Source organism: Gymnoscopelus microlampas, assembly GCF_963454915.1.
Source record: "Gymnoscopelus microlampas genome assembly, chromosome: 24".
NCBI lineage: Eukaryota > Metazoa > Chordata > Actinopteri > Myctophiformes > Myctophidae > Gymnoscopelus > Gymnoscopelus microlampas.
The window spans coordinates 20,823,809-20,849,882 of NC_139961.1; the positions used below are offsets into that span (position 1 = coordinate 20,823,809).

Below are 26,074 nucleotides of genomic sequence, written 5' to 3' on the forward strand. Positions count from 1 at the left end.
AGAGTGACTGTGATCACACTATATCATATACACTATACATACGTACATTAAGCCAGGCCAGAATCACCATGAATCCTTAGCAAAGTGACGCAAAAGGACGTGTTGTGAGCTTGTAGACCGGCTAATTTTCAGCTAAGAGATTTAGTATGTAGAGGAATAAAGGAGGGGAGTATATTAGACCCCCGGGAGACCCCGGTCAACAAAGTATAGGGTTTACCTCTTGAACCCACGCATGCCTATTCTGGAGGGGAACATTTGCACACACAAAAAAGTAATAACAATGCTGATCTACAAGCTCTAGTACCTCAAAATTGCACTTAAATACAGTTCTTGAGCAAATGCACTTAAGTTACTTTACACCACTGCCCAGGCCACAGCACACGTGGGGATTGAATCGGTACAAAATATCATCTCTCATGTGGGAGTCCCTGGTGCAGGTTAAAATCCCAGGTATGACATAGAAGTTATGGACAGCTAGCTTTAGCAACAACAGCTTGTGTTTTGCTTCCCAGTACGGGACAATTTAAGCCATCATTCAGATTCTGACTGAGCCGAGAGTCGTTGTCTATTCCAAACAGACACTGTGTCGAGTAAAGAGCCAAACATCACTCTTCTTGTAACACATAATAGCCATGGAATATATTGTGGCTGTCAGGTGGAAACCTTGTATGTCCAAAACGGTTACTTTTCAGGAAATGGACTAAATGGACAAAGGATGTTGGCGTTAAAAATGTACTCGATTAAATTTGTCGATTTCAGTGTGCGTGATATGAAATGTGAGCTTACCATAATCACAGTAATCCTTAATCATATTCCATCATATTCAAGGACTTTTGGAGAGAAATGAGACTGCAGAGGGGAGGTGTGTGTGTGTGTGTGTTTGTGTCCAGCTGATGCTCGTTGACGCTCGTTAATGTTATACATCACATCAAGGCAATTATGTTTCTGCACTCATTTTTGGTTTCGGACAACAATTTTCCCTTTGGTCCTAATAAACGTTACTTATCAATGAATCGATTAATCGATAATTTGCACCCCGACAATGGACCCAATACAGTTATTTATTCAGTCACAAGCTCTAGTTAATACTTTTCATTCGTTCAATATTTATGAAACCCGCGGGCACACTTAACCACTTTCACTTTTAGCTCACAACGTGGTGCGTCGTGAACTTGTATATCGGCTATTTTTGCTGCTTTTTTCTTGACACTGTGGTATGAAGTAGCAGGGCATTCATTTATGAAGGGAAAAAAACATAAAAGGTTGAAATATGACTGTCCGTCTTTGTCTATTAATTTTGTTTTGTTTTGGTACGCTTGCATTTGTTTGTTTTTGGTTTGTTTTTCTGTTATGCTGTGTTTTATTGTTTTTTTAAATTGTTGTTTTTTTTACAGAAAATGACAGACCTTTGTGTTTACTACTTGCCACAATTCTTGTTTTTTTTATTGTCTGTGCAAAAAAGTAATAAAGGAAAAAAAAAGTTGAAAACATGGAGATACAAGTTTTTCTGCCCCGACAGCAACTCTATTCATCTGGACTCTGGGTGCTAAGTGGTGATCATTTCATCTCACGAACTGTAAAATCTTACTGCATAGTTAGTGGTTTAATTAGAGCTGTGTCTAATGGGAGGCACCATTAGTGATGGTGGTTAACTGCAACCACCGAATGACCCGCGGCGCTATTAGCGCTGGTAGCTTAGCATGCAAACAGTAGAGGGATGCTTTCTCTTGGTCAATGGCATTTATGTCACTTAAAGGGTCATTAAGAACAGTACTGCAGTACTGAGAGGGGAGGAGAGGAGAGGAGAGGAGAGGAGAGGAGAGCGCAAATGGAGGCCAAATGGAGGAAGACAGTTAACCTTTTCCATTCTGACACCCTGCCGTAACGACAAAGGCACGTGAGGGGGGGGGGGGGGGGGCAAGGCCAGAAACAAAGACAAAAACACTGACCTGAATATCAGAGAAACATGAAAGATAAGAACTTAAGAAAGACGACACTTAAGATAAGAAAACACCATTGATAAGGTGCACGAAGTACAATCCTTACTATGAGAAGGTGAGAAGGAAACGTGTGTGTGTGTGTGTGTGTGCGCGCGCGTTCTATTGAGTTTATTACACTGCTGTCACCTTCTGTTAGCATCATTAATATAAACTAATGACTGTAGGAAGGGGAGAGGAGAGGAGAGGAGAGGAGAGGAGAGGAGAGGAGAGGAGAGGAAACAGGACACGTGCCGGTGGGGGATTCTGTGAAAAGGTCAACGTTGTACCTCACTAACTGGACAGTAATTAATCTTTTAACATTTAACTCCAGTGTTGCTCAACCAGTGGCTCGTGACCCAACCGTGACTCTTCAAGGTGATCTGAAACGGTCACGGATAACGAAAAACAAATTCAACGGAAGAAGAAGAAGGTGTTGTTTAACCATATCAGATCTGGACTTTAAATGGCCAATACCGTGTCAAACCAGTAGAGAACCAGCGGAGACCTAATAAAGGCTCTACATGCGCAGCAGCCATTTTGGCAAGAAATTGGGCCTCTTCCTCACTTCCTTCACAGGTGTTACCAATGATACTAATTAAGGTTGTGTTCCATTCTGGTCAAAAAGAGTCAGGGTGCATGTTGGCTCACTGGAAACACACTGCTACACCAGTGGGTCTCAAAGTGTGGTCCAGGGGGACCCTCATGGTTCCTTGAGGGGCTTCCAAATGGACCGTTGCTGGTGTGTAACTCTGAGAGTGTACAAATGGAACCAAACGGACCCCCCATTTGGTTCCATTTGCACACTCTCAGAGTTATGGGGGTTTGAGAACCACTATGCTACACTAAATGGCCAAAGTTCTTTCCAATAGGGCTGCTGTGCCTATACTACTCCCTTCTCTTATGATGCCAGTACGTATATATCTATCACCAGTGTTTGGGTGCTGCCATCTTGGGACCAAACAGCCGTGTCGGGGTTGGCTCTCGTCCCAGAACAATGCATGTGATTGGCAGAGGTGACCGTTGGCCCGAGGCCAGTGGTATGTCACTCCTTATTCACAAAACAAACTCTGTGTCTGTTGGTTACACCAACAATAACCCAGGAAGTCATTACCAAAAGGCCCCCCAGAAACAGGAAGTTGACACAGTTGCTTTTTAAGATATAGCAGTATCTCCATATTGTGTTTAACAATTTACAATTTAGGCATTTAGAAGACGCTCTTATCCAGAGTGCCTTGTAAGCGTGCATTCTGACTGAATGACATGAACTCTAGTCCACTGGTTCTCAAACCATCAGCTCCCAGTACTTACCGCGCGACTTGCCGCACCCAAGCCGCGCTACTCATACATCGAGTTGACCCATGACCTTGTGGTCCAAAGGCGAGAGCTCTACCGACTGAGCTACCGGGACACAATGTTTGTCGTCACGCAAAAAACACATCTAAATCACAGTTCAGCTGCAGACACGGTGACAGTCTTATCGGCCGTCGTGTTCAATAGGATGAAAAGAAATAATACTGTCTGGCGTAATCTAATTTCACTGTGAAATTAAAACCTCCACATTTTATCCCCAGTGACAGGGCAGTGTGTGTGTGTGTGTGTGTGTGTGTGTGTGTGTGTGTGTGTGTGTGTGTGTGTGTGTGTGTGTGCGTGCGTGTCCATCTGTCTGTCTTGCTGCGCGCTGTGACGCCTCCAGGCCTGTGGGTGACGCTGATGCACGGCGACAGGACCTCAGATTTGTTATCAAAACAATCACTGGCTAATTTGTCTTAATAACCCGCCCGGCGCTCCTGCCAATGGACCCCCCCCCCCAGTGACAACACACAAAATGTGTGTGGGGAGGAGTCAATTGGCAACAATGACTTAATTGGTGGAGTAAAAAGCACCCAAACATGTATAGAAGTAAATAGCATGCAAGAGAACAATTAAGTGCTACAAAATAACCAAGCCACCAGTTTGTACGCTAGTTGTGTTGTGTGGAGGGTCCAACGAGGGACCCGTTAGCCAGCCAGTCTGTGCTCAATAGCGCTCGTTGGCGGGAAGTTGGTCAACAGCGGTTCCCAACCTAAGACCAACGACCTGTAGTGTTTTTAGCCAGTTTTAAACACTTAAGCCCTATATACCTAGTTCAGGGGTCTTCAACACGGGGTCCAGGACCCCTAGGGGGTCCTCAGAGTTACTAAAGGGGAGTCGCCAAATATTTGTGTGATAGGATTATTTTTTACATTAAAGGGATAGTTCACCCAAAAAAAAATCGATTAGTCACCCCATGGAGACTTGAACTCATGGACATTTTTTAGTTTTTGTCGCATTCCTAAGCCAATAATTTGATGACCAGCGGAGCCGGTGGGCATTGGTTTCCGTAGGAGACACAAAGGAGACTCTTTGTGTATCAAATATCGCCAAATATCTTTGCGGAAAATCACACATCTACACACATTCACAACTTATGGGCTAATTCAGCCCAATGTTCACCCCCAGAATAGGGCCGCTAGGGGTTCGCGTGGTTAAATTACTTAATTTTAATATTAATGTTTTTGATTTAATGACCAGCTCCTCGTCGGTATTAATTATTTAATGTATTAATTGCTGCTAATGTGACTTGAGGATGGTCTAGTTAGTTAGGTATCACTGCTTCTATTATCACAGCGAGCACAATGTGACGTTACGTCTGTCATAAAGTCATGATAGACTGGGATAACTAACTGAACATGGTGATAAACTAATGTGCGTGTGTGTGTGTGTGTGTGTGTGTGTGTGTGTGTGTGTGTGTGTGTGTGTGTGTGTGTGTGTGTGTGTGTGCGCGCGCGCGCGCGCGCGCGCGTGGTGCAGGAACTAAGAAGTACTCAGATATATTTTCTTACTTAAGTAAAAGTAGCAATACCACAATGCTCTGTTACAAGCGCAAGAAATTAAAAATAAGGCTTAATTGGTTAGTGTATGTTTTGTAAAAGTAATCTAAATCTACAAAGTAACTACTAACTGAAGTTTTCTAATAATTGTAGAGTTAAAAAAAATAAGTGCAACATTTGCCTCTGAAATGAAGTGCTATGAGCTTGTATATCTGCTATTTTTGAATGGCCAAAATGCTTTTGAACAAAAATCTAAAATGACAAAGATGCTTTCCCGGTTTTAATGGGCTAAAATAATAACTGAAAATAGCTCTCAATGCGTCGCAGACACATAGTCAGTTCTTTTTTTTTTTTTTTAAGTTATTATTTAAAAAATATATCTTGCTACCATAATTGACGGCCACAGTCATGGAGTGTACACGAGTGTATGTGCTCAATTGCCAAGCAGACACATGGCCCAACTAACTCCACATTTTCCCCCCAAATTCCTCAATATTCTGCCTGTGACACCAGCTGCTTCGCATCCCATCACTGTACTTGCAGGATGTACAATTAATATCAAACGCATTATGCTCCAATACTTATGCAAATCACTTCGCCAACACAAAATTCACGTCCGGGTGTTTCTTTTCACCAGCCAATCACCTTTCACGTTGCCACGTCCGTTGCCACGTCGCGCTGACGTACGCTAAACAAGCGCTGCCGTGCGCACGATGCAAACGAGCCCAAAGGCGCGCAAAAATAAGCCGACCATTGCTTAGACACAAAGTCAGACCTGGCAACGCAGCCTACGCCAATCATGTGTGAGAGATCTACAAGCTATGGGGCAGAGACGCCACCGTATCTTAGCAACAACTACAGCGCTCACTCTCATTGGTCGTGTCACGCTAAGAGCAGTCTCCAGACAATGGCATCGCAGACAGCTTGCTGTTACTGCTGTAGCCATCACAGGCAGCTGCAGCACGACGGACAGGGCGCTGTGATAGCTGCCATGTCGCTAACGCTAACGTGGTTGTCATGCCTGCAGCGGCTGTGCAATCACTTTGTCAACAATGCACGTTCGTGTGGTGAATGTCACTATTGCTGCTCAGTTCGTCCATTGTAGATGGTGTATGTTTGTGTGTGTCTTCTGGAGAACTATGTAGCTCCACAGCAACTACAGTAACTAACGTAATGGCAGGACCGGCCCGTGCAACGCATGTTAGGCTGCATTATGGTCATGTAGTAATTTCAGATAATTTCGCTCCGATTACAGCAGTGCTTATCAACCCTTTCACGCCGCCCCCCCCCCCCCCCCCCCCCCCCCCCAAATACACGTACTTGATCTGGGACCCCCCCATTCTGTTTGACTCCGTTCCACAAGTAAATATTGTGAAAATAGCCGATCTACAAGCTCGCAACGCCTCACGTTGAGAGGCTTTGTAAGCTTGTAGATCGGCTATTTTCTACATGATTGCCTCTTTCTTACATTCTTTGCCAATGTGGCCCATGTTTTCATAGTATAGTTTGTTGACTACTTCTGTTGCAGAAATGGCCATTTCCTTTACTTTCGTTTTTTTATTGTCTCCGCCAGGCCGAAAGGCATGGCGCAAGACTATGTTTCACCCCCTGTCCGTCCGTCTGTGATAGCTAATCTCTCACATCGTTGACTTGATCGCAGCAAAATAACAGCCCGATGTGGAGAGTCAGTGAGAGCTGGATAAACGAGGTAAAATGTGTCAAAAGGAGTCTGTACGGCTGTCGATAAATGAACACATGACGTCGGTGGGAGAGGAGATATTGTGTCTTTTGGACAAACAGCAGCGTGGTGCTGATGTTTGATGTTTTGTGTGAAGCAGCTTAATGTCAGAGTGTTTGTGTTGGAGCGCCTCAGTGCGGCTGCAGAGTTCATGTGCAACCTCTTCCAGAGAGACACAGAGACACTAGAAACTCTGCTGGGGAAAAAATTGCATTGACTTTCATATGGACATTGATCTACACACTGCAGGTATATCTGCTACACACACAACATCAAACTACACACTGCAGGTATGATGCAGCGTTTGCATTACAGCCAGCATGCCAGCGTAGTTCCCATATGGTTTCAAGGTGGGCTAAACCATATGGACCCCATGTCAGCAATGTCAGCGGCATCCACTTCAGTCCCAACTGCGATGCCCATGCAGGCTATAAGTAGCTTCTACCTGGCCCTTAGGTGGGCCCCAACTAGCCATGTTTATGTGGGACCAAGGCGGGTCCTAACTGGGTTCGCCCATGCAGGCTTTAACTGGGTTCTACCTGGGCCCTAGGTGTACCCTAACCAACCACAGTGCAGTGCCCATCGCTCCAATTGTTGTGACGTCAGGGCTCTCAATACTGCACATTGGTGGAGGAGGAGGGGCCGCAGGGCGACCGCACACATCGCTGAACCAATGGTAGCCCACGGATGTTTCCTCTGGGGATTTACAATCTGCCCCTCTATGCCACATATCATCCGCACTACAGGGTCTTCACTGACCGAGCCACGGCCGCACTGACCCTCATGACGCTACGCCACTTATATGAGTTGCCAAGTGGCCGCGGGCGCAACGTGGGCGTGGCCGCGGGCTAGACGCGAGCCCCCGCGTAGCGGGGGCGAGCTTCTAGTTATATATAATAGCTTGTAGATCGGCTATTTTTGCTGCAGCAACATGCTTCCATAGAAGACATGCCTGGCTTCTATAGGCTCTATGCAGAGAAGCCATATTGGGAATGAATTGGGCCCCTTCCTTACTTCCTTCACAGGTGTTACCAATGATACTAATTAAGGCTCTGTTCCATTTAGCGTAGCACAGTGGTTGTCTTACTTTTAAGGACACCCATAACTCTGAGAGTGTACAAATGGAACCAAATGGACCCGTAAGGGTCCATTTGGTTCCATTTGTACACTCTCAGAGTTAGACATGCACCATAAGGGGCCATTTGGGAACCAAAATGGAGTGTTTCTAGTGAGCCAACATGCACAATATCAGCACCCTCCCTGACCAGAATGGAACAGAGCCTTCATTAGTATCATTGGTAACACCTGTGAAGGAAGAAAGAAGAGGCCCAATTTCTTTCCATTATGGCTGCTGTGCATAGAGCCTATTGCGACAGAGAACTTTGACCCAATGCGAACCACAGCGCTGTGTGGTTGAAGAAGACACGGACCAGAAACCAAGGTGAGGTCGTCGTGTCCACTGACTGTGTCCATTACAGCAAAATAACACATAACCACTCATTACAACAACGTGACACTTAAAATAACCTTCATCATCAGCCCCTCAGCGGGGAATCAACTCACACTGGCTTGCTGTGTGTGTGTTTGGTGGGAGTGTGTGCGTGCGTGTGTGTGTGTGTGTGTGTGTGTGTGTGTGTGTGTGTGTGTGTGTGTGTGTGTGTGTGTGTGTGTGTGTGTGTGTGTGTGTATTACTATACTTGTGAGGGCTAAATGTACCCACAAGTACAGTAGAATTTGAGAAATAAGACAATTGTGAGGACAATTTTCCAGGTCGTCACGCAATGATGGAAACAAAGCCCCCTGGGGCTTTTATAGTGTTATCCTTTCAGCATAACCTTTGACCGTACTACCTGCACTGTTAATAAGAGTGTTAATGAAGTATTCCATCAATCAGTCAAACAAACAAACAAGAGACATGGTTAAACGTTATAAGTTATAGGCTTACTATGAGGAAAAACGCCAGTGTCATGCGCCAAGAAATATGGCACATTGTTGCTATTTTTGGCTTTAGGCTTCGAAAAAAATGTAAAAATAAAGAAATAATAATAATTCATAAAATGAACATCCTACAATGTTGATGTCCTCACAAGTATAGGACGACAAACACGTGTGTGTGTGTGTGCGTGTGCGTGTGCGTGTGCGTGTGTGTGTGTGTGTGTGTGCACGTGTGCATGTGTGCGTGTACATCAACCCTGGCCACCTCTGACAAGAGGGACAGTGGTCTTCTCAGCTCGTTAGCGAGCGCTAACGAAGGCCCTGCGTCTGTGCTGTGACACAGTGAGTGGGCGGGTGGGCGGAAAGTAACTAAGTACATTTACTCAAGTACTGTACATCAGTAAAATTTTGATATATATTTTTCTATTTTACAGAGTATCTCAATTTCTTCGATACTTTATACTTGTACTCCCCTACAGTAATTTTATAAATAAAATAAATACAAATAAATAAATAACTTTGACATCTCTAGAGGTAAATATTGTACTGTATTTTTAACTCTACTACAATTATTTGACAGCTTTACTGGTTACTTTGCAGATTTTGATTAGTTTGGTACTGTAAGTAAGTAAGACAGTAATTTTACTGCCAATACTTCTTCTGCACTGTTACTCAAGTAAATTTCCCCTTAACCCATTAAGACCTGGAACTGTGTCATTTTTTGATTTGAGCTAAAAAGCATTATTTTACATTTTGGCTATTCAAAAATAGCAGATATACAAGCTCATAGCGCGGCACGAGCTTGTAGATCTGCTATTTTTGAAAAATTGTGAAAATGTGTGCAAATCTTCTGAATATATATATATTTAAAGCAAACGTTTTTAACTCAAATCTTTGCTTCTGGGGGTCCCTGGAACAAAATATTTTGATGGGGGTCTGCGGCCAAATACATATCATTTTGGGGGTCCTTGACATGAAAAAGATTGAGCACCACTGATATAGAAACATAGGTTTTTCAGAATACTGTTGAGATTTAGGAGACATGTAGAATCGGCTTCAGGTCTCAATGGTTTAAATACAGAGGTAATAAACTTTGGGACTCTACTGGTATACAACTATCTTTACTTAATTTGTATAAGAACAATTTGAAGGATGTTCCGATTAACCAGGTCAATTAATGTCACACACACACACACACACACACACACACACACACACACACACACACACACACACACACACACACACACACACACACACACACACACACACACACACACACACACACACACACACACACACACACACACACACACACACAGTTATACGTTCATTGTCACACATTCCCTGACAACACAGTCAGACTCATTGATTTCTTTTAGTTTTGTAAATATTTGTGTCTATTCCCTACTTGCTTGTTTTTAGTATGGAAATCAGGTATAATCATGTATTTCAACTATGTTGCCAACGTGTCATTTTTACACTGCACTCATGTCAATTGTACCATAATTCTATAATAATCATGCGTGCCAACTTTGTTGGCTAATTGTTGTTTGCAAATCATGTTCTACTAATGTTTTTATTGTGTTATACATACTGTAGGTAGAGAGCCCTTTGGGCTTCTTCTAGAATGATCTGGTGTACCGTTTTTTTGTATTGTTTTTACAACTTGATCAATTCAAGTCACATTTTGAATACAGTCCTTTGACTTCTAACAGAGGATGTTTATGTAGAAGTCTTACTACTTTTACTTAAGTAAAAAAGAATCCGAGTGCTTCTTCCACCACTGGGTGAGTGGGTGGGGGGAAAGAAAAAAACGTAAAAGAAGGGGTGATGGAGGAAGAGGAGGAGGAGGAGGGGGGGGGGGCACGTGCTCATGTCTCTGTAATTAGGATAATTAAATTAGTGCGCTGATGGACGAGGGGCCGCCATGCTGTCAGGACCCCTTCCCCCCTCCAGCTCACACCGTGTGTGTGTGTGTGTGTGTGTGTGTGTGTGTGTGTGTGTGTGTGTGTGTGTGTGTGTGTGTGTGTGTGTGTGTGTGTGTGTGTGTGTGTGTGTGTGTGTGTGTGTGTGTGTGTGTGTGTGTGTGTGTGTGTGTGTGTGTGTGTGTGTGTGTGTGTGTGTGTGTGTGTGTGTGTGTGAGCGAGAGAGAGGGAGGGAGAGAGAGAGAGACCTCCCCCTCATCTCTCTCAGAGACAGAAGTTCCCCAGCCCATGCCGGTCTAGGGAACACCCTTCAAACTCTCTCTCTCGCTCACACACACAAACACACACGCTCGCACACGCGCAAGATAAATGGCATTATGTTACATAGATTGAACAGGAAGAACAGACCCACTGAAACGCACACGCACACGCGCACACACACACACAGAGGACTTCTTGCATGAGATTCTACTCTGTTCTATTCTCTCTGGAATCTCATCGGATGAAATGTTAATAATCAAAGAAATATACAATAAGTTGTGAAGCAATTTTCATCCAGTCTGTTTCCATTCTGAAATACATCTGCTAGAACGACACAAAGATGATGGTGCAACAACCAACCAGGAAGGTGTGCTTGTGAACCCCCCCCCACACACACACACACACACACACACACACACGCGCACACACAGCAACATGTGTGTAGATTTAAACATGTTTAACTAAAATACTAACCTCCCCTAACACCCATCCACGTCCACCCTTGTCCAAACACTTTGATATACACACACACTGCGCTTGACCCCCACAGAAAACAAACTACTCCCCTTCATTAGATCTCTCCTCCTCTTCCTCTCCACCCCCCCCCCCCCCCCTCCTCCCCCCTCCCATCAGGCTAATGTTAATGCACGCAGAGCCGCGACTACGGAGGGCCAATTATTTTTAATGGTAAATGCTGCATGCGGCGCTTTGTCTCTTTGTGTGTTTTTCCATTGGAAGTCATTGAGCTCCGTTTGGCTTCCTTTTGATTTACGACGCGCGGCGCTCCGACTGTCGCTGTGCCGCTAGCGGTGAACTGGCGTCACCCCGCCTCCCTCCCTCCCTCCTGACACACACACACACACACACACACACACACACACGTTGTGTATGACCATATGCACTCGTGGGGACATCAACATTTAAGGACGCCATCGAAGATATTCTCAACGGCGTCATAACATTTTCACCGTAACAGCCGATCTACAAGCTACCAACGCGTCACGCGTATACGATGCGTTGTGCGCTTGTAGATCGGCATTTTTTTTTACACTGCGTGACATCGCCAAACAACTAAGTATACGGTCGGGAAAACTCTAGCTCTAACCCCGAACCCATGACCTCCAAACCTGAATCTTTTCCTAATTGTAAGCCGAAACTCCCTTACTTGTGAGGGACCAGGTCAATTGTCCTCACAATGTTGTCTATAACAGTGGTTCTCAAAGAAAAAATCATGTCAAGGACCCCCAAATTTATGTGTACCCTACGGAACCCTCCATCTCAAATCTCTTGTGCCAGGGATTTTTCAAAAATAGCCAAAGTATAACATATGGTTAAAGTGGTTAAAATGATTGTGATGCTATATTAACTAATTTGGCTGGGGGACCCCTGGTACCACCCCCCCCCCCCCCACCAAGGACCCCTGGGGGTCCCCAGACCCCACTTTGAGAACCAATAGTCTATAATATGGGGACATTTGGTCCTCACAAGTAAAGTAATACACACACACACACAGAGAGAGAGAGACTAACAGACACACAAATATGAGTGAACATAATATGCACATGCACTGGAGGACAAATACACACACGCACGCGCGAGTGCCATACACACACACACACATGTGCGCACGCGCGCGGAGCCCAAGTGAGCAAAAAGCCCCCCCGATCGAGAATCACGTCAAATTAGTGCGAATCAGCATTTATTCACGGGCAAACCGGAGGCCTGGGCTTGTCAGTGAAAACACACTTTATTAACCCATTAAGACCGGGAACGCATCTGTGTCATTTTAAGATTTATTTTGGCTATTCAAAAATAGCTGATCTACAAGCTCATAGCGCGGCACCGAGTGCCGCGCTATGAGCTTGTAGATCTGCTATTTTTGAAGAATAGTGAAAAAAAAAAATGTTTTGATTTTTTTTCAAAAAAACTGTTAGGATTTAGAAAACATTTTTAAGAATCGTCTCAGGTCTTAATGGGTTAAGCCTCGTTATTCACATGAGCGCTAAGTAATTACGCCCGTGCATCATCATCATCATCATACCGAGAGAGGGCCCGGGCCCTATACACCACGGATCAATCCGGGGGGGATTGGATTAAGTGAGGTCATGGAATATGCATGCAGAAGAAGCTTTGCGGATCAATACGTACGAGGCATGTAACACTTCCAGAACCCCGCCGCGTCCCCTCCGTCATACATTGCAATTTAACCCATTGAGACCGGGAACGCTGTCTGTGTTGTTTTTTTCAGATTTCTTTGGGTATTAAAAAAATTAGCGGATATACAAGCTCATAGCGCAGCACTTGTGGATCTTTTAATCGTAGAAAATCTGCGCAAATCTTTGAGTATATATATTTATGTTTTATTAAAGTGAACATTTGTAACTCAATGCTTCTGGGGATTCTACAAATGTCTTCTAAATTCTATTTTTTTTGTTGTTGAAAAAAAACGTATGTTGCTATAATATCAGTGGTTTTCAAACTTTTTTCATGTCAAGGACCCCCAAAATGCATTTATGTATTTGTCTGCAGACCCCCATCTCAAAATATTTTGTTCCAGGGACCCCCCAGAAGAAAAGATATGAGTTAAAAATGTATATATATATATATATATTTTCAAAGATTTGCAAAAAAAAAATCAAGATTTTTTCAAAAATAGCAGATCTACAAGCTCATAGCGCGGCACTCGGTGCCGCGCTATGAGCTTGTAGATCTGCTATTTTTGAATAGCCCAAAGAAAAAAAAAAAAAAAAAAATGACACAGGTGGGTTCCAGGTCTTAATGGGTTAATTTCCGGACGCGCGGCGGCTCCTCGCGGCCGGGGAACAAATTTGTGTTTGTTGCAAATGTCATTTAAATGTGAGTCTTTAGTGGTGATTTGTCAGTGAGGAGCTTGTAGATGTCCGGCCGTCGCGTCTGAATACAGGGACCGCTCGTTAGGGGGACGCGCGGACGATATATCACCGTTGATGACTGACTGACTGACTTACTGACTCCGTACCGTCGCGGTACTGAGCGGAACGGAGCGGAACGGCGGGGAATGCAAATCGGAGCCGGTATAAATGGGCTAATAAGTGGTATACAAGGATCAAAGCTAAATAAAAATCTCACGACTGAAATTGTTCCTGCTGCTCTACATAACCAGGTGAAGAGATCACAGATTGCGGCTTTAACCATGCATTTATGAAATATCTGAGACCATTAGGGTTTTATGGAAGAACATATATGTGACCACTCTCAAGTGCTGTAATCTTAAAGGAGTAGTTCACCCAAAAAATGACTTAATTTCTATCAACTACACACTACACCTCATGAAGCACTGAATTCATGGAGATTTCTTTTGTTTTTGTCACATTCCTGAGCCAATAATTTGATGACCGGCGGTCTAAAGAGCCTCCTTTGAGTCTCCTACCGGATACATTAGCATATTTCCGCCGGTAATCAAATTATTGGCTCAGGAATGCGACAAAAACCAAGTCTCCACGAATTCAATGCTTCATGGGGTGTGTAACTGATCGAATATAAGCCATTCTTTGGGTGAACTACTCCTTTAAAATAATAACAGAAAAATAGCCTATCTATAAGCTATTGAGAGCTTGTAGATGGCTTGTTGCTAAAATAGTTGATCTAGAAGCTCAGAGCGCATCGCATTACGACACACAGTGAGCTTGTAGATCAACTATAAACCGAACCATAGCGTACGGAAACAAAAATCCAAAGCCTGTGAAATACGTCGGATTGACAGTCGAAAAGAACCAATATGTCTCAATGGAAGCGCTATGAGCTTGTAGGTCTGCTAATTTTGAAAAATCATGAAAATGTGTGCAAATCTTTGAATATATATATTCTTTTAAAGCGAACATTTTTAACTCAAATCTTTGCTTCTGGGGGGTCCCTGGAACAACATATTTTGAGATGGGGGTCTGTGGCCAAATACATATCATTTTGGGGGTCCTTGACATGAAAAAGTTTGAGAACCACTGATATAGAAACATATGTTTTTTCAGAAAACTGTTGGGATTTAAACGACATTTGTAGAAGTCCTGGATTGTAGCTATAATCGTCTTTATGTCTTTGCTTCGATGCTACGAAGTCTGCCGGACAGTTATTGCAACAACAGAACATCTGATTCTAATGCACGTATAAATATCCCGATTATCTAAAAACGGTATACTTTACTGCACAAATCATTGGATACAATTACTGTCATTGTCATGATGTGTGTGTGTGTGTGTGTGTGTGTGTGTGTGTGTGTGTGTGTGTGTGTGTGTGTGTGTGTGTGTATTGGGATGGCTTCAGACCAATTAGCAGTGGAGAGACGGAGAGCAGACCTACGTCATTACTGAAGTACTCGGCTACAAATTAAGGTCATCGCTAAGTACGCTGGTAATTATGAAAGAATAGAACGCTGCTCGCTAATTCCAGAAAACCTATCCCTGTGTGCGTGTGTGTGTGTGTGTGTGTGTGTGTGTGTGTGTGTGTGTGTGTGTGTGTGTGTGTGTGTGTGTGTGTGTGTGTGTGTGTGTGTGTACTGCATGTGCATGCATTCAATCAAACCACACACACATCTATACACAGACAAGCACTTAAGACATGCAATATGCACAGATTACCACACACAAATGTGAATTAATACGCACAAGTACTCACAACTCAAGACACGCATGCACGTGTGCGCACGCGTGTGAGCACACACACACACACACACACACACACACACACACACACACACACACACACACACACACACACACACACACACACACACACACACACACACACACACACACACACACACACACACACACACACACACACACACACACACACACGTTGAGGCAGAGGCAATGCTATGGAGGTGGACAGAATACATTAAAATAATCACGGTGCCACTCATCTGTGGATTCCAGTGTGGTGGAGAATTAGAAGGCCTGATTAATGGATGATATAGTCAAGTGAAAAATACACATGGAGGCCATGTCGCAGGACGTCACACACACACACACACACACACACACACGTTTACGTTGGCTATTCCACCACAGCACAACTTCAGAAGCTTCTAATATAAAGTATGCTGATCTTTTTCTTTCTTTTTTTTTGACTGTTAGATCATTGCAAATCACAACAACTACAGAACGGTTGCACACAGCGGTGAGCAGAGCTGCCACGAACGTGAACAGGTAGGCAGACGGGTCTGTCCTCTGTCTGTCTGTCTGTCTCTTCTTTCTCAGAAATACACTGTGAGACCCTGAGCTCAGGTGTGTCTAACATAATGTGAACTCAAGTGTCTCCAAAAGGAGAGGAAAAAAAACTCATTTAGAGGCTGTAGTAGACTTTCATCACAGATACAGCAAACTCCTTTGTGTCCTTTAAGCCAATTGTGATCAAAGTGGGGTCCCCAATGACATTCAACTGATGTGTTGAATGTCATTTTTATATTACATTGCTTACATATGGTATGAAGCTATCCTAGTAATCGCTTCAATAATGAATGCTTCAGTGAAAAAACTTAAACAACCAAACAAAAACACAACACAAATCTTGTATATGGGGGTCCAGCTGGCCCAAAACATTTTCAGATGGGGGGTCCGTGGCCAAATACATAGGGGGTCCTTGACCTGAAAAAAGAAATTGGACAACCAGTGCTTAAAAATGCTACCTCGATGTATGTGCATTCACTGCCCCCTACTGACCTGCACGTGCCACGACAACGATGATTCATTAGAAGTGGGCCGTTTGGCCAGTTTGTCAGTAAACAAACCCAGATCGTTGGTGACACATGGACGTTGTTAAATTTGGCCCGACTCGGGATATTTGCTAACCGCGACGAAGAAAACATTTCCTCATAATAACACAGGCCTTAATTCAAGGTCCGCTTGCTAACGATTAGCTTCCACATGAGAGACGTTCGTTGGAATACATCAACCCAATGGACCATATAGCTTCATTTCCTACTAATAACTCACGCTGGATAAAGAGCTAAATATATGTGAAGATAAAAAGGTATAGCAAACGTAATTGTATGTAGCTCTCGTATATAGGTCCAGCCTTGGACCAAGTATATACTCAAGTAAATACTCAAGTATTCAAAAGTACAAGTTATGAAGCACATTTGGAATTTAGTTTAATTACCCCCCCAAAAAAATGTATTTTTCAAAACATAGTGAAATTAGCAGATCTACAAGCTCACAATAGAGTGGTAAGATATGTATTCCTGTACTATTACATTACATATTTCTGCAATTTGCTAACCATAGCGGTACCAGCAGCCAAAAAGCAGTTGTACCTTGTATAAGTCTGAAATAGCTATAGTACCAGCAACTAAAAAGCAGTTGTACCTTGTATAAGTCTGAAATAGCTATAGTACCAGCAGCTAAAAAGCAGTTGTACCTTGCGGCTAAACATGTGAGAGGTACAGACCTCACCCAGGATGAGTTAGTGCAGCAGGCCTGGTAATTAAGCACTGATTGCATGTCATATATTTCTCTCAGTAATTACAGCCTTAACCCCCCACGCCTTGCCGAACAGATAGTCGCAGAGTTATTAATAACCCCACAGCGTCCCATCGTGGGCTGATTAATATACACCCCAAATTACATTAAAAAAAAAAGAAAAAGTCTCCCTCGCCGAGGATTTACTGTTTACAATGCTGCCTTTGGACAACTGCTACAACTCAGGAGAGAGTTTATCTTCCATGTGCGACACAAACGTGGGCCACTGGGGTGAGTTTGGTGTGTGCCGTAGAAAAGTTCTTCAACTTTGGGTGTTGTTCCGTTTTCCTAATACAGGGGTTGTCGAACTTTTACATGCCAAGGAACGATCCCCAATTAGGCATAATAGCCTCCAGCTGTGGCCCCTTAAAACAGTGGTTCTCAAATTGGTGTCCAGAGGACACCAAATTGATATGTATTTGGCCGCGGACCCCCCATCTGAAAACGTTTTGTACCAGGGACCCCCAGAAGAAAAAATTTATGTTAAAAAACGAATGCTACATTTTCACGCGGCACAAAGCGACACGCCGTGAGCTTGTATATCTGCTATTTTCCAAATAGACAACAAAATATGGATAAAATGGTTAAAGTTATTGTGATGCTGTATTGCTGGGGACCCCACTTTCAGAACCACCGCCCTAAAACACAATGTCACAATGAGAGAGAGGTTGATAGCACATCATGCAAGGTCACATTCTCACATGTGAGACACAGGACACCAATCAGCCATATTTTCTGTCAGCTCCAATGACTTCCCATTCATCACCACTCTTAACCCATTCAAACCGGGAACGCGCTTTGACCTTGTAGATCTGCTATTTTTGAAAAATCGTGAAAATGTGTGGAAATCTATGAATATATACTGCTCAAAAAAATAAAGGGAACACTTTGATCCCTTAATTCTTTTGAGTTTTTTCGTTAGCAGTATGTACACAGTTCATGAAAAAACTCAAAATAATTAAGGGATCAAAGTGTTCCCTTTATTTTTTTGAGCAGTTTATATATTATTAAAGGGAACATTTTTAACACAAATCTTTGTTTCTGGGGGTCACTGGAACAAAACATTTTCAGATGGGGGGTCTGCGGCCAAATACATATCATTTTGGAGGTCCTTGACATGAAAAAGTTTGAGCACCACTGATATAGCAACATACGTTTTTTTTTTAAAAACTGTTAGGATTTGGAAGACATTTTTGTAGAATCGGAACCACAGGCCTCAATGGGTTAATAGATTAGTCATGCCTGGAATGGACGTTAGCCAGGCTCAGCTAATAGCCAGGGAACATGTCATCTCTGCTCCTCTCCTCTATCCTCTCCTCTGCCGTCCCCTCGCCTCCCCACTCCGGCTCTCCTCTCCTCTCCCTTCCTCTCCTCTCCCCTCCTCTCCTCCCCCTCCCTTCCTCTCCTCTCCTCTCCTCCCTCTCCCTTCCTCTCCTCTCCCTTCCTCTCCCCTCCTCTCCTCCCCCTCCCTTCCCCCGGTATGATAAAACTTAATTGCTGCTCAGTCGGACCTAAATAGCTGAGTGGGTCCATTTAGCTCTTAATTGACACATGATTAAGACTGTGGCCAAATGGCCGAGCGGAGCGGCCGCTGGTCCGGAGAGGAGAATGTCACCTTCCCAGAGGTATATACGAGAGAGAGAGAGAGAGAGAGAGAGACACCACCACTCCTTAACATGCCTTAAACATGATTCTGGATTCACATGTGTCGGGTGGGTGTGTGTGTGTGTGTGTGTGTGTGTGTGTGTGTGTGTGTGTGTGTGTGGGGGCGGGGGGGGGGGGGGGGGGGGGGGGGGGTCGCTGTTGGCTGAAACATGAATAACACTGGGCAAATTCTTAGCAATTTTTTAGATGATTTAATGTCTTTCAGAGCTGCTTGGGCTACAGCATATAAACTGGTTGGAGGTGTGTGTGTGTGTGTGTGTGTGTGTGTGAGTGTGAGTGTGAGTGTGAGTGTGAGCGTGAGCGTGTGCGTGTGTGTGTAAGTGTGTGCCACTGGTACCTCCAAGCTCGACATTTTTAAGTGACACAAGCCTAATTCTTATTCCTTACCGATTCAATGTCTTTTGGTGCTTCTCAAGCTACGTACAGTATATAAGCTGGTTGGAGAGGTGTGTGTGTGTGTATGTTTATGTTCATGGCCTATGTTCCTTTTAATCGACACTGGACTCCTTATACTCTCTCATTGTATTGATGCAATGCCCTCATTCGTTTTTACTGTACAATACCTCTCTCAGTGGTGCACAAAGTACTCAATCCCAGTACTTGAGTCAAAGTATAGCATACTTTGACTCAAGCACTGGGGTTCCTGGTCAAACACACACACACACATTTTCTTGTTCATTGAAAGTAATAAAAATGTTTTTTTCCCCCTTACCGTCCTGGAAGACGCGCTCTACGTTGAGGCCGTACGTGGCACAGGTCTCGTAGTAGGTACACCGCTTCAGGTCGTTGGACAGCTTCCTGGCTCTGCTGTCGTCGATCACCCTTGGGTTGGCTGAGCTGATGGCGTCTGGCACACGACACACACCACAATGAGTGTCACAGTCACAAACAATCTACTTATGGGAATATTATAACTCAACGTTTCACCAACTAGAGCTGAATAGGCTCTATGCACAGCAGCCATATTGGAAAAAAATTGGGCCTCTTCTTACTTCCTTCACAGGTGTTAGCAATGGTGCTAATGAAGGCTCTGTTCCATTCTGGTCAGGGTGCTGATATCGTGCATGTTGGCTCATTATAGAAACACTCCATTTTGGTTCCCAAATGGCCCCTTATGGTGGGTGTGTAACTCTGAGAGTGTACAAACGGAACCAAATGGACCCGTAAGGGTCCATTTGGTTCCGTTTGTACACTCTCAGAGTTATGGGGGTCCTTGAAAATTAGACAACCACTGTCCCACCCTAAATGGAACAGAGCCTTGATTAGTATCATTGGTAACACCTGTGAAGGAAGTAAGGAAGAGGCCCAATGCATTCCCAGTATGGCTGCTGTGCATAGACCCTATTGTTTTTGTTTTTGAATGTAATTGTTCTGAATATAATTAGGATTTATTGTAAAGCCAGAATGCTAATACTCATACGTTTCATTCAAGCATGCAGTGTTGTAGTGTCGGGAAGGTACAGTAGGGCTTTGGTGACATCTAGTGGTGAAGGAGTAGTTCCATGTACAGTATGCAGTGGTAGAAAAAAAGTACTCAAATGTTTTACTTAAGTAAAAGTATCAATACTGCAATGTAGAAATACTCTTGTTAGGAATTCTAAATTTAATTGAGTAAAAGTACAAATGTATTGGTATCAAAATGTACTTAACGTACCAAAAGTAAAAGTATTATGCAGCATGTCCCATTTAAAGTTTTCAAAATGTATAAAAATCTTTTGAAAATAGCAGATCTACAAGCTCACAATGTATCGCATCGCGACGCGAGCTTGTAGATCTGATATTTTCAAATAGTCAAAATATATACAGAGCTTAAGTGGTTAACTCCACTAAAGTAGGAAAATACCTCAAAATTGTACTGAAGTACAGTACTTAGTAAGTAAATGTACTTGGTTACTTTACACCACTGACAGTATGTGCATTCTGCCTTCATTAGTAAAGACAGTTTATTCTTGTATAAATTCTACATATCATGGATATTTTTCTGTATGTCTCCGCTAACCAACAAAGACACAAGCTTTTTTGTATCTGTATCCTTTTGACAGATATGTACAAATGGTCATGGATAGGCACATTTTATCAATAACAACCTCAATTTGTCAGTAAACATTGACAGATGAGACAAATACAGTGTCTCAGGAAGCAAACCTACTAAAAACTGAAGAAATTCCAGTTCATTGAATGGTCAGAAGAAATATAATAGATTTCCCATTAAGCCTCTAACAATTTAAGCTGGTTTCCATATTTTGGTCATTACATGTCATTACAGGTAAACCGTTAAAAAAAAAGTAGCAGATCTACAAGCTGACAATGTGACAGCATGGTATAAAAAACAACTTGCAGAGATATGAAACTTGCTTGAAATATATCACTACAGTATGTCATTGTGTGGTTGTATTTCGGTCAGCTAGGCTCTGGACCAGCTGCAGACGCCTAAGTGACGCCTTTTATCGATGCCAGTGTACAATGAGTTGCAGTAGTCTAGTCTCTGGAGGAAATAAAAGTGTGAATAACCATCTCCAGCTGTTTGTGCGGTAGGGAGGTAGGGCTTTGACCTTGGCAATAACCCTTAGTTGGAAGAAGCTTGTTTTGACAACGGAGCTGATGTGTTTGTCAAGTTTAAAATCGTTGTCAAAAACAAAGATTTTAACAGAAGAACGGCTGTTAGAATTTTAAAACACCCGAGGAGTTGGAGGCTATGGTGGGATGATGGCCAAAAATGATGATTTCCGTTTTGTTTTTTGTTTTTCCCATTAAGACCTGGGACGCAGCTGTGTAATTTTTCGATTTGAGCTAAAAAAGCATTATTTTACACTTTGGCTATTCAAAAATAGCAGATCTACAAACTCATAGTGCGGCGCTACGAGCTTGTATATCTGCTATTTTTGATACATCGTGAACATGTGTGCAAATCTTTCAATATATATTGTTTTAAAGCGAACATTTTTAACTCAAATCTTTGCTTCTGGGGGTCCCTGGAACAAAATATTTTGAGATGGTGGTCAGCGGCCAAATGCATATAATTTGGGGGGTCCTTGACAATTATGAAAAAGTTTGAGAACCACTGATATAGAAACACGAAAGACATTTGCAGAATCGGCTTCAGGTCTTAATGGGTTAAGGGTGAGAAAATGATCGTCCACCCAGGTCTTGACATCATGTAAGACGTTGAGAAATGGCTGGAATGGATCATTGGAGTTGGTTTTGAAAGGTTGATGGAGCGTGTTGGGCGTGCAGGGGGACCAGCATTATATACCGTAAGTCAATGGCGTACAGTATATAACCATGCAGTGAGGTTTAGCCAAACATGACTATTATTATCCACTTCTACGTGAAATGTAGATTTAATAACTATGGAAAAATACGTGTGAATTCTAAAAACAAAAACAATATGTATACATCAAAATATATACATAAGTCTATATTGTTTTAGTTTGATATATTGCCAAAGCTGTGCATAAACAATGACGTGTATTGATGACATCTTGTGCGAGAGAGAGAGAGAGAGAGAGAGAGAGCGAGAGCGAGAGAGAGAGAGAGAGAGAGAGCGAGAGCGAGAGAGAGCGAGAGCGAGAGAGAGAGAGCGAGAGGAAGAAGAAAGAGAGCGAGAGAGAGGAAGGAGAAGAAGATGAAAGAGAGAGAGAAAGAGAGAGAGAGAGAGAGAGAGTGAAAGAGAGAGAGAGAGAAAGAGGGAGAGAGTGAGAAAGAAAAAGAAAGAGAGAGTGAGAGAGCAAGACTGATATCCAGAGGTCTTTTAACATGTAATGACAAGAAGGAACCACCGGGTGTCAGTGTGAGCTCAGGCCAGAAGCCAGGCAGACAGTACAGAAGGTGTTGTGTTGTCTTGCTACCATGTGTCTCTCTATGCGTTGTGCCAACATGTCTCTACTAATACGTCACTTAAAGGCAAACTGCTGGATGAATATTTTATTGCACATGGCAATTTAATTGATCCAGCGTATCAATAAAACAGCAGATGGCTGTGTGAAAGACAATACCCGTAAAAAAAGATCCAGCAGCGTATTTTCCCAAAACAATCATTATCTTGGACAGACTTCAATAATACATAATAACAACAACTGACAATCTAGTTGGGTTTCCAAAAAGTAACCACTTAAACCCTCTAGTCTTAGACAAACAGAATTCGGTAGCTTTTTTTCAGTTCACACCGAATCTCTTCGCCAAAAACAGCCCATCTACAAGCTCAGTGGATCTACAAGCTCAGTGAATATTCCCCCCAGAATTTACATAGTGGGGTTCAAGTGGTTAAACACAGATTTGTGTATTATGTTTATGTAGTAGTATCATAATTCATCTTGAGGATGAGGATCTTACATTTTTGATAGTTACTCAAACCATGTACGCTACTTACTGTAGGGTAAGAGTAATCTCTCAATCTGTCAGCACCACTGCCATAAACATGTAATGTTTAAGGCATGTACAGTAATGTTTAAGACAGTGTAATGCAATAAACACAGAAGCATCCGGGAGGAAGTTGACTAGGAAAGGGGAGGAGCCAAACCCGAGTTCCTGTTTAACTCAAAAAAAGGAGGTTGTGCCCCAAGAGGCAAAAACAAAGGATTACAAAAATAAATAATTACTGAATGGGTTCCTAGATTGCGGTAAGAGAAGTGGTTGTTAACAACTCATTGAGTGCCAGAATTGCCAGAATTATACAGAAATATGTTGTCCCAGTGCCAGTGTTTTTTTCAAAGTAAAAAAAAAAGTGCTTAGGAAGCGAGATACAGCCTTTTTCAGTTATACGTTAAACAAGGAGTGGATGGAGCTGCACGTCTTCAGATGATGATATCTTGCAGTTCTGAACATGTTTTAAAAAAACAACAACTATTTTTTTCAAAAACACGTCAAACACGTCATTGGCACCCAGCACCATAGCGGTAAAAACACGTGAAACACGTAAATGGCACTCAATGAGTTAAAGTGGGGTCCCCCAGTTAAATTATTTATAGTTAGGAACCAAATGGACCCTTACGGGTCAGTGTGTAACTAAGATTGTATAATGGAACCAACTGGACCCTGAGAGTATACAAATGGAACCAAATGGACCCCAAGAGTGTACAAATGGAACCAAGAGTTACGGGGGTACATGGTGTACTGTAAGTGTAACCATAATGACTCTTACTGGTCCTACTGTACTGGGGGGGGGGGGGGGGGGGGGCATGGCATAGTAGCTGCAGACATACTGGTGGGGGTCACTGTTAAGTCAACCTGTTTATACCCCGCCAAGATGTCCGCGCTACCAAATGACCGTATGTATTTTCATCTTTCTGTGTTATGTGTGCTGGTGTTGTGTCCCGCTATCTGTCGGTGCGTCTGTCTGTCTGTCTGCGTGCGTCGGTGTATGCTTGTGTGTGTACCGTAAGTCCGTCCATGCGTGTCTATGTGTGTGCATGTGTGTGTACCGTAAGTCCGTCCATGCGTGTCTATGTGTGTGCATGTGTGTGTACTGTATGTGCGTCCATGCGTGTCTATGGGTGTGCATGTGTGTGTACTGTATGTGCGTCCATGCGTGTCTATGTCTATGTGTGTGTGCGTGTGTGTCTGACCTTGCGTGCCCACCAGTACCAGCAGCAGGTTGGCATGTGTGTGTGTGTGTGTGTGTGTGTGTGTGTGTGTGTGTGTGTGTGTGTGTGTGTGTGTGTGTGTGTGTGTGTACCTTGCGTGCCCACCAGCACCAGGGGCAGGTCAGCAGTGTTGCGGTAGTTGGCCAGACGGCTGTAGTAGTGGTAGACCGTCTGGAAGCTGATCTCATCCTCTAGACTGAACACAAAGATCACTGCATCCACCCACAACGCAAACTGTAGGGGAGAGAGACACAGAGAGAGACATGGAGAGAGAGAGAGCGAGAGAGTGAGAGACATAGAGAGAGACATGGAGAGAGAGGGAGAGAGGTCAGAATCAACTTTATTGTCACATCACAGGTTTACAGGTGTAAAACAGTGGTTGAAATGTGTTTTTGTGCAAGCTCCATCGTTTTAGTTATTTCCATAAAAAAGGGAACAAGGGGGGAAGAGAGGGAGAGATAAAACATAAACAACACTTGATCTACATATTTACACATATTATATCTATCCGTGCGGTAAGTACCTGAGGTTAAGTATAAGGTGCGTGAGCATAGCAGCATAATATACATGATATGGAGAGAATATGAGACAGAGAGAGAGAGAGAGAGAGAGAGAGAGAGAGAGAGAGAGAGAGAGAGAGAGAGAGAGAGAGAGAGAGACAGACAGAGACAAGAGACAGAGACAGAGACAGAGCGCGACAGAGACAGATACAGAGAAAAGGACAGAGAGAAAGAAAGATAATAAGAAAGAGAATAGGAGAGACAATGAGAAAAATAGAATGAGAGAGAGACAATAAGAGAAAAAAAGAAGAGATAATGCAGATAATGTAAGAATGAGAATATGAGAGACCGAAGATGAGGGGAGAGAGAGAGAGTGGGCGAGAGAGAAACACAGAGAGAGAGAGCGAGAGACAGAGCGAGCGAGCGAGTGCAAGAGAGAGATAGAGAGAGAGAGAGAGTGTGAGAGAGAGAGAGAGATAAGGAGAGACAAGGAAGACGAAGAGAGTCAACGGGCATAACTGTAGAAAGATTCGGTTACGGAGGAGCAGATTGCAGGTACAGTAGAACAGGAGTAAATAAAACGTGTCAATTATTCATCTTCGTGGTCACAGTTCAAGGGCTTCTGTCTAGACACAAACACCATTTGGTCGAGCCCCCCCCCCCCCTCCCCCCTCCTTCCCCCCCACCCCCCCCTTCTGACCTACTTTATACATCTGTTTGGCTTCTGAAAGTGTGTTTATTAGTTAATTAGTTAATCATACGCCGTGAAGAAAACAAAAGACCAGGCATTAGACGGAGCAATCCGTTAGTATTCCTCTGATAATAATAATATCCGTTAATACAAATCATTAACATAACGTCTGCAGTTTTCTGTACTGTGTCTGTGAGGACTAGGGGGGCGTGCAGTACCAACCTGTGCCTCCGGGGGTCCCCCTTCGTCCCTGATGAGCAGGAGGTGGCTCTGGCCGTCGACCACAATCTCCTTCTTGAAACGGCCGCCTGCAGGAGGAGGGAGCAGAGGACAAAACCATGAGAGGAGGAGGAGGAGAGGAGAGAGGGACGGACGGAGGGATGGAGATCGATGAATGGATAGAGACGTAGTTAAAGGCTATAGAGTCGTATATCTACGATCAGTGGAGAGCTGTG

At 43.4% G+C, this 26,074-nt stretch overlaps 1 protein-coding gene across 2 annotated transcripts in view; it reads right to left on the reverse strand.

Annotated features, from left to right (window-relative positions):
• agap1 (ArfGAP with GTPase domain, ankyrin repeat and PH domain 1) overlaps window positions 1-26,074 on the reverse strand; it is a gene marked incomplete at its 5' end in the record, with an annotated part of 339,845 nt that overhangs the window by 104,740 nt on the left and 209,031 nt on the right. For both annotated transcript variants that reach the window (XM_084050611.1, XM_084050610.1), the window contains 3 exons: window positions 19,559-19,693; window positions 24,521-24,662; window positions 25,842-25,927. In XM_084050611.1, the coding sequence (XP_083906737.1) occupies window positions 19,559-19,693; window positions 24,521-24,662; window positions 25,842-25,927 (363 nt within the window). The remainder of the gene's footprint in view (window positions 1-19,558; window positions 19,694-24,520; window positions 24,663-25,841; window positions 25,928-26,074) is intronic.